This window comes from Priapulus caudatus, unplaced genomic scaffold, assembly GCF_000485595.1.
Source record: "Priapulus caudatus unplaced genomic scaffold, Priapulus_caudatus-5.0.1 Scaffold355, whole genome shotgun sequence".
Lineage (NCBI taxonomy): Eukaryota > Metazoa > Priapulida > Priapulimorpha > Priapulimorphida > Priapulidae > Priapulus > Priapulus caudatus.
Window position 1 is genome coordinate 137,047 of NW_014577416.1, and position 12,568 is coordinate 149,614.

General features: G+C 48.3%; 1 protein-coding gene across 2 annotated transcripts in view; it reads left to right on the top strand.

Annotated features, from left to right (window-relative positions):
* The window catches only part of LOC106809445 (phosphatidate cytidylyltransferase, mitochondrial-like), a gene marked incomplete at its 5' end in the record, with an annotated part of 22,915 nt that extends 14,838 nt beyond the window's left edge, over positions 1–8,077 (top strand). Inside the window, 6 exon segments of one of the 2 annotated variants that reach the window (XR_001393875.1) lie at positions 6,075–6,220; positions 6,373–6,538; positions 6,703–6,765; positions 6,970–7,054; positions 7,223–7,287; positions 7,450–8,077. Coding sequence is in view for 1 of the 2 variants with exons in the window: in XM_014812523.1 (XP_014668009.1) it covers positions 6,075–6,220; positions 6,373–6,538; positions 6,703–6,765; positions 6,970–7,037 (443 nt within the window). 2 annotated transcript variants of the gene reach the window in all.
* Between the last annotated feature and the right edge of the window lie 4,491 nt (positions 8,078–12,568).

The window sequence follows — 12,568 nt, forward strand, 5'->3', positions numbered from 1 at the left end:
AAAAAAAATCAGTACGGTCACACCCTCGCAGTACGGTACACACCTCGCTAGTACGGTCACATCTTCGCTAGTACGTCATACCTCTCTAGTTAGCGGTCACACCCGCTAGTTGACGGTCACACCTCGCTAGTAACGGCGTCAGACTCCGGTACGCTTAGACGTCATGAGCCTTCGCTATACGCTCGCAGACCATCGCTAAGTACGGTCACACCTCGCCTAGTTACGTGCCGATACTCCGCTAGTAGCTCACAGTCCGCCGCTAGTACTTGTACAGCACCTTCGCTAGTGACGTCAGCTCACACTCGCATAGATACGTCATCATTTTGGTTGTTTTGCGCGTTCTTTTTTCCTATGGCTCGCTAGTTAGTCGCCAGACCCTCGCTAGTACGTCACACCGCCGCTAGTACGGCTCCAACACTCGCTAGTCGGCACCCTCGCGCAGTACGGTCAACACCTCCTAGTCACTGTCACACCTCGCTAGTACGGCACAGTTCCTCCCTAGTAAACGGTCACACCTGTTCGCCTAGTACGTCACAACCTGGTCTCGGTCGCTAGTAACCGTCACCACCTCGCTAGTTCACGAGTCAACACTCTGTGCTAGTAACGTCATCACCTTCCAGTTACGAGTCACGACCCTTGGCCCGCCAGTACCGTCACACCTCTCGCTAGTACAGGTCACACCGGGCCTCCGCTAGTACGGCTCACAACCCGCTAAGACGTCACACTGCTCGTTAGTAACGCTGTCACACCTCGCTAGTACGGTGCACACCTCGCTAGTCACGGTCACGACCTCGCTAGTACGGCCAGCACCCTCGCTAGTACGGTTCACCACTCCCTAGTATCGTCACACCTCGCCTAGTAACGGCCACACTCGCTAGTGACGGTTCACACCTTCGCTAGTACCGTTCACTACCTTCCTATACGGTCACCACGCTTGGGCGGTCACAGCGTCGGCTATACGGTCCACACCTCGCTAGTACGAGTCACACTCGCTATACGGTTCACCACCGTCTCGCTAGTACGCGTCGCAGACCTCGCTAGTACTCACAGCGCCGCGCGCTAGTCACGGTCACACCACCGCTAAAGTATGGGGGGGGCGCCACAGGGTGCCTGGCTAGTAACGGTCCACATTCCCGCTATACGCGTCAACACCTCGCTTAGTAACGTCACACAGCACCCACGCAATACGGTCACAGTCCTCGCTAGTACGCTCACAACCGGTCGCTATCACGTGTCCACACCTCGTAGTTACGGTCACACACTCGCTAGAACGGTCACTACTCGCTAGTACGGCTAGACATCGCTAGTAACGGTCACACACCCGCTAGTAACGTTGTTGCACACCGTCGCTAGTACGGTCACACCTCGCCAGTACGTACACACCATCGCTAATACGGCCACACCTCCTGCCGAAAAGTAGCGGTCACTACTTCGCTACGTACGTACACCATTCTGCTAGCTACGTCACACCTCGTAGTACGGTCACACCTCGCCTAGTACGTCACAGCTTTCTCTTCATTGTGGTTTCACCCCGCTATACGTCCACACCTTCGCTAGTACGGTTCACAGCCTCGCTAGTACGCGTCACACCTTTATTTTTCGGCACACCCCACACTAGTACGGTCAACACCATCGCTAGTACGAGTCACACCCCCGCTATGTACGCTCACACCTCGCTAGTACGGCAAACCTCTGCAGTACTGTGCATGACCTCGCCTAAGTACGGGGCACACCGTCGCTTAGTAGCGGTCCACACCTCGGCTTAAGTCACACGCGTCATCAGCGCTCTTAGTAACGGGTCACACCTCGCTAGTACGGTCACACCTCGCTAGTACGGTCACACCTCGCTAGTACGGTCACACCTCGCTAGTACGGTCACACCTCGCTAGTACGGTCACACGCTGGTGCGGTCTCAGCTTTTACTCTTCTATAAAAATATAACTACGGGATAGAAATATAATTATATTCAAAATAATATTGATAGATTTTATCAAGAGCAGATAAAGAAGGCCTTCTTTATCTGCTCTTGATTTTATTGAAATCTGAAGAAAGGAACCATAACGTTCGTCTACGAGGAAAGCATAGCGGAGTAGTGTAACACGTGCTGCAGTTTGAATCAAATGGCAAAGTTGATCGAAAAAGCGGCTTTATACGGTTATACCTATATTTTCCTATAATTTCCTGTAAGTGCGTGCGTACGTCCGTGCGTGCGTCCGTGCGTGCGTCCGTGTGTGCTGTGCGTCAGCATGCGACAAAGAGCAAATATCAACGGCTATCGTAATAGCTATTAATAAACGCTAACCTATACATACATACATACACCCCGAGTTCCCTCATTTTTACTGCAGCGTTTAGTGTTACAGGCGAAGTACGCCAAGCAGTAAGAATTTTCGGCTACATTAAAGGTACGAGTGAAAAAAATGCGGATGCTTGAACGCTAGTTGTCGTGACTAATTAAATTACTCGTAGAAAGCCAGCGCAAATTAACGCATGCGCACATGTGACGGCCCCTGCAGACGTGAACACGCGTGCTCGTGCAACATGGTAGTATATCTGACAAGGTCTGTCGCATATATGCTAAACACCGCTGTCCATGTATACACGAGCATGGAACGACGTTGTTACGGTGGGAAGAGAGTAAACATGAACGGTTGCCATTCATGTGAGCGTTCCTACCACGTCCGCGGATTAAACTTTTTTATTTCCTGATGAAAACAGCTAATCCTCTGCCATTATCGGGGCTTTCTTTCACTCTGCCGACCTTTTCCGTGACGAAATCCCCATGTATTTATGTACGATGTGGCGGGTAGTGATGCGTGGCATTGTACATCGCAGCCGCCGCACGCGAGGCTGAACGATAAACGACCAGCTTCCGTGTGCTGGACGCTTCCCAGATAACATCGTCATGCAAGCATGCGGAAGCCAACGGGTTAGCGCACGCTAGAGGGCGCGCGTGTAGCGGGTGAATGCGAGCAATATTTATCAGTAGTAGTTACGCACGTTAACGCGCCGCCGTACGTCTGCTGATAGACGGACACACCATTAACGGATGCGATCGCAAAACACGATTAGATTTGCGGATGTCTGTCTGGTTGATTCTTTACGTCTTCTTCATTCTCAGCCCGCTGCTTCGTTGATGTTGTATTTCGGGTTTCTGTGTGAGTAGCAAAGCACGCGTAATCAACGCCAGGCATCTTCCCCATACTCCCCACATCTCTCGACCTCCGATAGGGAACCCACCATTGCATGCGGCATGGTTCCAACTTGTTGAACATTGCATTGCCATCGACTCACAAACAGTGGTTTCACGCAGGGGCCATGTGTACGTTAGTGCGATGTATGTCGTAAGCCGAAACTATACGGCGCGTAGCGGTGCCGCGGTGCTCAGTCTATAAACGGTAGTCAGAGTTAGGTTTACTATCTGTCGACGTCAGTCACCCGGGGGCTCTGCGGTCGCTCGAAGGTGACAGAGCTTGCATGTCGGATTTTCGAACGTGTCGTTTTTGTGAAATTGCCAAACGTTCGAATAATGCCAGACGGGTTTTTTGGTCGGTTTGCACGCAGGCGGCATGTCTGTTTCCCCCCTCTCTCTCTCATCCGATTGCATCCGTCATACTTGATAATGTACGCGGATGCAGTTCGATAATTTGCAAAGAGGAAGGAGGGGGGTACTGCTCGTAAAGGTATTTTTGGAAACTATATATGCGAAATTGATTTGTGACAGAAAACGCTATTGAAGGCTTATGTTGCGGGCCAGCAAATTGCAGCTTATGCGTTCCCGGGTGGAGATTGCACGCAATATTTTATTCTTGCAGACCGCTAGAGTTGCTGCTCGTGCTGGCCATTCTCAGTGAATGACGTTTGAGTGAAATGCTCCTCGATAACAGAAAGGTTCGCAGTAAATGTCGCAGGAATTAAAGCAGCAGAATGAAGGAGTTGTGGACAGAAGTAACGATGAGGGTTGGCGTTGGTTGGTTGGCGTCAGTTGGCAGAATAATAACGCGTATATCGTACTCGAATTTTATTACGTAATAGCATACGGCAAGGACGATGTTAGTTTCCGTAAGTAACGAAAAGTCCTAGCATTTTTTTTTTATCGTATTGGAGGTGTGATTGGTGGGCATCTCCATATATAGTTGTTTTTCGGTTGCCTGGCGACAAAGGCGACAGATTTGAGCGTCTGTATTAAACCACGGTTGAGCACAGAGTTCGTGTGGCTCGGATCGGCTGGTTTTCCAAACTAAATGAGTATAGATGTTTGCGAAAATTAAACTGTCAACTTAGATGGCGTTTGTGTCGCAATTCTGGATGGATTGCACGCGTGCACACTGCATAACAATAAGTGTGAGGGAAGCTGCAAGGCGTTCGATGGGGGAAACAGCTGGAAGAGACACGTCCGTGCAGACTGACTCTGATAGCGAGTCGTTTTCGTCGCCATCACTGAACATTCAGTCGTCATTCGTGTTGTTTTAATCAGCATTATTTGTTTGTCAAATATTAGCAATTAAATAATGTGATTATACACGATTCGTTGATGAGCCCGGCCACCGTTCCCGTGGGATTTCATCAATACTATGTTTTAGCCGTTCATCACATTCCCGTACACAGTCGCCTAATGTATTTCAGTGCAACTGTAGTAGATGGTTTGTTTTGTAGCGTCGTAATGTGGAGGTTGTTTGGTGTGTTACTCACAATCTACATGCGGTGGCCACATAATGGCTCATTTAATCACACCGAAATTGTCATTGTCATCTCAGCCTATTGAACATGAGAGTGACTGGTGGGCGAAATGGGTAAACAGTGGCAAGGCAATTACCCATGATTCATGCAATGATCAGCAGCAGTACGATCACAGGACACGCGTAATTTAGCACTAATTGCAGCGGCAGATCCAAAGTCAAGTTGCTGGCGGTTCATCTACCGCCTACTCCAAGGGTCTATATCTTAGTAGTCGGCGTCCAACCCGCCTCTGTATATACATACTGATGACCCCCTCTGTACACTATGCCGCTGCTGCCGACATTCCTTTGATCTTTCAGCATCTCACCACACACGCACACCGCCTCCTTTTGTATGTATCTCACTTTTGCAGATATCGGCCCGCCCGACACCATTCTATGGATGTTGCGTCACCAATTTCCCTGTCCCCATTGGGTCCTTGGAATCGATCGCTGCATGCTACCTTCCCACAGTACTCAGCTGCCACACATGCTCTGAATTTATTGGCTCTCTCAGGGGCCCTTTGCTCCGGTTGCTTTCCCAGCACTCCATTTTTTCTTCGCCCTCTTCCCCCCACTCCTAAAACCCATCTCCGCTGCCCACCCACTGTTCACCACTGCTTGTCGTACTTGTGTGTGTGTGTGGGGGGCGTACGTGCGTGCGCGCGTGCGTGTGTGTGTGTATGTGTGGTGTGTGCGTGTGTGTGTATGTGTGTGTGTATGTGTGCATGTGTGTGTGTGTGTGCGTGTGTGTGTGTGCGTGCGTGTGCGTGCGTTTGCGCGTGTGTGCATTTGTTCGCGTGTGCGTGCTTGCGTGCATGTGGGTTTGCGTGCGTGCGTATGTGTGCATGCGTGTGTGCATGTGTATGCGTGCTTGCGTGTGTGCTTGCGTGTGTGTGCGTGCGTGTGCGCATGTGTATGCGTGTTTGCGTGCGTGAGTATGTGTATGTGCATGCGTGTGTGTATGCGTGCTTGCGTGTGTGCTTGCGTGTGCGTGCGTGGGTGGACCGCCCGCGGCGTGGATATTACATTGCGGATAAAACACCTCGCTGCTACGCGATCGGCAATTACGCAATTACGGTGATTATGCAAATATTCCAATGTTATTATCGCTGATTCAAACAGGATGTTGGCAGGGAGTGCTGTGAGGATGAACACGCTGTTGCCCTAATTGACAGCTTCTGTTTTGGTTACAATAGCAGTAAATTGCAGTTATTAATAGTGTAGTTATAACATCACATTACTACGCCTTTCTAAGATGCAGCATAGGCAGGTATGTGTAAAACTCAACCTGATTTAACATGTAAACCATTACTGTTTGCGGTGTGTTTAACTATGTGTAATGCTGCATATCAGGGGACTTCAGAATGACAGTGGGAGAGGATAGAGGCAAAGTAAAGAACATCGTTGGCCCCAATCTGCACCGGTTTCGAGAACTGTATGAGAATATTCTAGACAACATGCAGCACCTGCATTGGAACAAAAGCATCGCGTCATTCGAGGTTTGTTTCACATGTTTATTGTCTACTTGTAAGGTGCTCGTCTAATGAGTGTAGATGTCGCTCCATTGAATGCTTCGTCAGTAATCCTCATTACAGCAAAATCATGTGGCGATAGAAGCTTTGTAACACGGCTATCTATTTCTTGCTTGTAGCAATCCAACGACCATAGCTGCCTGTACCATCACCTCAGTCTGCTGCCGAAAACTATGCAGCTGCTCATTTGGGAGCATATCAATAAAGATGGCCGCCATCGGGACCTAGAGGAGAGTCTGATGTCTGTCTCACACGACTACGAGTGCAGCTACATAGTAGCCAACGGTAAGTACTGCTGCAGCGAAGCTCTGACACGTGTCGTAGTGAGGCAGGCTTGGGCTGCAACACTCGTTTACTTTGCAGGCAGACGTGCATCGAAATGGCTGACATTGTAACGGACCGATTCGATTTCAGCAGCTAACGTTATTTCGTCTTGCGTGTTATTTCAGCCATCACGAGGATAGTGCAGCGATCCAGCCTCACGCAGAGTGTGAAGGGAATTTTCACGGCAGGTGTGTAAATACAGCGTGAAGACAATAACGTTAGTGTGCAACATATATGTTTTGTTTTACAATTTAATGGTAGTGTGATGAACAGAAAGTTGAAGATATATCTTGAACATCATCAGCATCAGTAATCATCCATTTCAAAGTTTATTAATTTTGTTGTCTGCTGTAAACACATGTTACATATATTTTGGTGCTGCATCTTTTTAGGAATGGTGAAGTCAATGAAATACAGTGGGCAGAAGTTAAAGAAGATGGCAAAGAGTTTAAGGAGTTGACAGTCAGTATCTGAGTGGTGAGTACACACAGACAGTATGAGAAATTCACATGTTCTATGTAGTTATTTTATTTATAAATGCAACATGTGATAAGTGAACCATTTAACATTGAAATCGCTGGATACCAGCTAACTATATGCATGTTCTTGGGAAATAAATTAGAATTAGTTCTCCTTGGTTTACAGCCAACAACAACAAATTAGTGAAAGTATCAGCAGAACACCTTACCGGCAATAACAGGAGTTTGAGGGTATACTGTAGTGTCTTACATGCTCTTAGCTTGTGGCACACATGACTCTGAAGAAAACCAAGATAGGATATTATGCGTTCATATGTTGAAAAATTCAGCTTCTGCTATGTGACTGACTGTGACACCTGTCATTGCCAATTTATTTACCTGTTATCTTTCCAGGTGTGCATGAGTCATCAATGCTGGTAGTGCCATGTAGCCAAGTCTGCATTGTACAGATAGCCTCTCATCATTTGATGGCGATATCAGAGCATTGCCTCGCTGATGCATGCTAATGATCACCACAGTCAAGTCGCCTGTGTCTTCTATAATTTTATTGCACAGTTATCATGCATGAGGTTAGTAATAAGCTGATAATAATCAGTTTAGCGTGCTTTATGTGATGAGAAATAGTACGAATCAAACAGTGTAAGAAATTATGATACTTTTGCATGAACGTGGAAAGAATATAACAAGATCCTCATACATTTGTTTTGTAAATAATCTAGATTTACTTAGGTAATCGTTTAATATGATATGTATAGCAATTGTTATCTGTGAACATTTTAAGTAAAACTTGTATTGTACACCTTAGAAACTGGAGTGTATGGATTTGTGGTTCGTTCAACAAGCCAAACTAGCTTTGTTAGAAGTTCAGTAATTATTTTCATCTAAATAATTCACACAGTTCACAAACTTTCTCTTAGACGCTGGCAGGGGCATAGGTTGAGGCAGGTCTCCTCTTTGTAAATGTAAAATTGATGGCTGTACAGTACCTATGAGGGCTATAAAGTGAATATATACATATTCATATGCATCTCACAAGTGGTTATTATATATATACATGATACATTTTCAACGGTGCCTTTTCAACAGTGCAAGAACAACGAGTAAATGGTGCATACTGAAGTGCGGATATTTGCATTTAAAGCCGGGCTCTAGCCTGAGTTAATCCCTAGTGTGGTGGCGCGAGGGGGGGGCGCAGAAACTGACGGGTTAATGACGACATTACACTGTCGGACGGATTAGAAATAATCCCATACAGGATAAGATTAGGGTTAAGAAATAGCCGCATATTTCTACCAACAGGTGGCGACACTATATCACATGTAAAGTCTCCGCGCAAGATTATGAAGAACTAACTTTTAGAGTAGATAGACGGAGAGAGAGAGAGAGAGAGAGAGAGAGACGAGAGAAAAAGAGGTACGTGAGACGGAGGTGCTGGTAAGAGCTTAACGATGACATCCGTTGATGTTTGTGGCGTGGTCGTGTGGGTAAATAACAACAAATCCGTGACCGTAGTGTGCGCAGACGTGCAAATCAATCTTCAATGTTTCCCGGATCCCAAACGCCCTGACGGTGCTCCGCGTGATCGCGCACATGTGCAGCTGATTGGTACTGATGCGGCAGCAGTGGCAGCAACTCGGCCAGATTCGTGTTGCTAGGATGATGCTAGTAGCAATAGGGCTGTCGCAGCAACTTTCACGGCCACACTGTCGCCTGCCTCGTCCTATCATCTGCTGCTGTGCGGGTGAAGCAGGGAGTGAAGTTTGCATATAGCCACCCGCGAGCAACGCACGCTGCATGAGTTTCATCGTCTTCACAGTCGATACGTAAATATCGTGCAGTGCCGCTCAGACAGCCGCCGACGACGACGACGACGACGACGACGACGACGACGACGACGACGACGACCCTTGTGGTCGGGTTACGGCGTGTCGGGTGCGCGCGCGTCTATATACGTGTAAGTAGACGTCTATATACGTGTAAGTAGACGCCTATATACGTGTAAGTAGACGTCTATATACGTGTTAGTAGACGTCTATATACGTGTAAGTAGACGCCTATATACGTGTAAACAGACGCCGTAAGCAGATACGCGATCACACGTGTATGCGGGGGACGCTGTACTGATATGTTGACCGTCCGCGGGCGTCCACGCGAGTGCCGCACCACCGCCGCCGCCGCCACCACCGCCGCCGCCTCACTGAAGTGATTCTGAACGCCTTCTGCTGGTATGTTGCCTTTCACTTCTTTTATCTCGCGGGTTGTGGTGACTTGGGATGCATCTCACGCGCGCGTCCGTCGCTGTGTGCTTTCACGGCTCGGCGTGCGTGTAAGCGGGGGTAATAAGGTGATTGAGAGAGAGAGAGAGAGAGAGAGAACGGGTTGCTATCATACGTAGCTGTGACGTCACCGTGACTATCCGACTGGCGGACTAACAGTGACGGACGGACTAGTCGTGCACTGCACGCTCCTTCGTCTGAGTGCGTCGCGTCGTAAGTTGACGAGGATTTAGCGACACAAAGAAAGTGTCCGGCGCTTGCCATTATGAGACGATGTCTCACTCCGTTGCAGCAGCAGCAGCAGGAACGGGAATCGATCGCAAAGCACGCACGCTGGTACTAGAGTTGATCTCTCGCTTCAACTCCTTAAGTTTTCGACCTTATTAGGTTAAGGGTTAAACATAATTAAATTAAGATGATGCGAGGAGAAGGAAAGCGTGCCCGCGGTGAAGCAGCATCGAGTTAAGCGAACGAGGACCGCGTGCTGCGAAGACGTTGCAATAACCGTATTACATGAAACTTTAATGCATATACAGGGTTAATTACGTGTCCGTGGTTAGGGGGAGACTGGAGGCATTGACTGCGTAATAGCCATCCCATTACGGATGCTGGCAACTGCCGGTCGGTGGGAGGAAATTATGCCATCATTAGGCTATGTTGTTTTGACATTCATGTTTTATATTTGACGGTTTTTTCTCGGTGACAGGTTGTGTGCGTATGTGAGCGTGAGTGCGTGCGTGTTGTGTGTGTGTGTGTGTGCGTGCGTGCGTGCGTGTGTGTGTGTGTGTCTGTGTGCAATATCAGAGCATGCGTGCACGTTGTTGCCAGGAGATTGCGTGTGAACCCATGGCGTGTAATTAAAATAGTTGGCAGACAACAGGGCTGTCTGAGAAAACAAGAAAGTTTTTAATTACTATCCTAATATTGCATTATTGCGCCGCCAAACGAGCCATTATGAACACAAGATTGGATTGGGAACCAATCGTGATCATATTGGCTGCTCAGTGAAAATCAATGGGGATGAAAGCTGTTTAGTAGAATATGCTATAGAAACAGACCCTCCGTGTCTTTTAGTCTGTTGTGCCGCACTATAAACTCTCCCTGGCACGCGTGCACACGCGTCGGAAGTCTGCGCTCACACGCGTACATGCGGCCGCGCGTACGGTATTGCGTGTACGTGCGTGCGTGCGGCCGCGTGTACGGTATTGCGTGTACGTGCGTGCGTGCGGGCGCATTTTTCCTCATTGTGAATGAAAAAATAATAAATAGCCACGATCAAAGCGTCCTCCTGAAAACATCAGCCCCCCCCCACGCTGCATAGCTCACCCACCACTACCCACTCACTCTGTTTATGTTGTGTCGTGGTGGCGGGAGAATGTATCGTAGTATCAGGAGCTAATAATGACAAATTTGTCATTATTAGCTCCTGGTAGTATGAAACTGCACGACAGATGGCGCTCTCGCTCTGGCTCAACATCCTGAGTTGTACGAAGGGGGCGCTGCATGCAGTTTGTCGTAGTATGTCGTCTCTAACTGACCGTGTTTATATGACGTTAGTTCTGCCGACAGGTCACGGTTGAGAGCTTCCGGTGATTCGATTTTCTTACGCAAATACGGTGCACTTCATGTAAGTCGCTGTTTTTTTTGCTTTCCCCGCAAAATTGTAGGTTTTTGTTGGGCATTAGAGCGTATTTTCGCTACAAAACCGTCGTGGGCATTTTCCTGGGAGCTGTAACTCCCAATAGAATTCTCCGCGTGTGGAAGTCGCATGCAAACGTGACATTTACAATGACCAATGACCCTTTATTTTATAGGTAGAGTAAAATATAGACGAGGTTGTCTCTTAGCGGTCGTCCGGTTTTATCGCCGTTACGTTCTTCCGTCTTTCTACATCAATCTAGAACAGTAATCGTGACAACTCGCGCTTTTGTAGGTGATTCAAAAACAAATATTTGTCATTCACTACAAAACATATATGATGGTATTCTTGCAAATGGCCTTGTGGTCACCTTTGCCACTTTGCCTGTGCATATGTCCGTCTATAACTTCAAGTTTCTTATGCTGTCCGTGTGCATGCATGCATGCGCGCGTGCGGTTGTGTGTGTGTGTGTGTGTGTGTTGTGTGTGTGTGTGTGTGTGTGTGTGTGGTGTGTCGTGTATGTGTGTGTGTGCGTGTGTATGTGTATGTGTGTGTGTGTATGGTGTTGTGTGGTGTGTGTGTGCTGGCTGTGTGTGTGCGTGCGTGCCGTGTGTGTTGGCATGCGGTGCTGGCGCTGCGTGTGTCGCGTGCGGTGGGGGTGTGTAGTGGTGTGTGTTGGTGTTGTCTGTGCTGTCAGAGAAGCTAGGGATCTAGCGATGCTAGTGGTATATATCGGGCCGGTTGACTCTATTCGAAATCCCGTGTTCAGCAGAAACCCTTTACGTGAGAGCAACTGTGCTATACTGTGGCGGTGGTTTGTTGGGGGTGGGTGGGGGTTTTTAGATGCGCTCTTCGGCTTTCCGGCTGGCAATAACCTACCATAAATCTTTGTGCAGATTAGCAGCCGGCTAAAAACGAATGGACGGGCGTGATCCACTGGCTTTCACAATCCTTTAGATAAGCTTCCACGTCGCGCGTTTACCGCGTACATCGTTTGTTTGGCGCGGAAGCTGGCTGGTGCTGGTGGGCCTTGCATTGCATGTTTTCTATATATGCAGACGCTGCTCTCATCTTTCCTTCTTTCGTCTCTGCTCTTCTCTCACTCTCGATCCTCTCTCCCCTCTCTCTCTGCTCTCTACTCTCTCTCGGTCGTCTTTGCTCGTCTATCTCTCTTCTCTTTATCTATCTGTATCTGTCTGCTCTCTCCCTACCCCTGCCCTCTCGTCAGACATCTTCGAAACTCTCAGGTCTCTCCGGGCAGTCCATTCTCGCCTCTCTTCCTCTCTCTCTCTTCTCTCTCCTCCGTCTCCGTCTTTCCACTCCGATCTCGGGGTCCTCACGCGTCTCTCGTCTGTCTCTCTATCTCTCGTCCTCTACTCCTGTATCTCTCTCATCGTCTCTCTTCTCTCTCTCCTACCTCCTCTCTCACTCTAAGTCTCTCATCATCTTCTTTCTCTTCCCTCATCCCTCATCTCGTTCCTATCTCATCTCGTCTCATCTGCTCATCTCCATCTCTCTTGCGTCTCTGTCTTTCTCTCGCTCTATCTCTCCTCTCTTTTTATCTATCTGTCTCTGTCTCTTCATCGATCGCCTAACC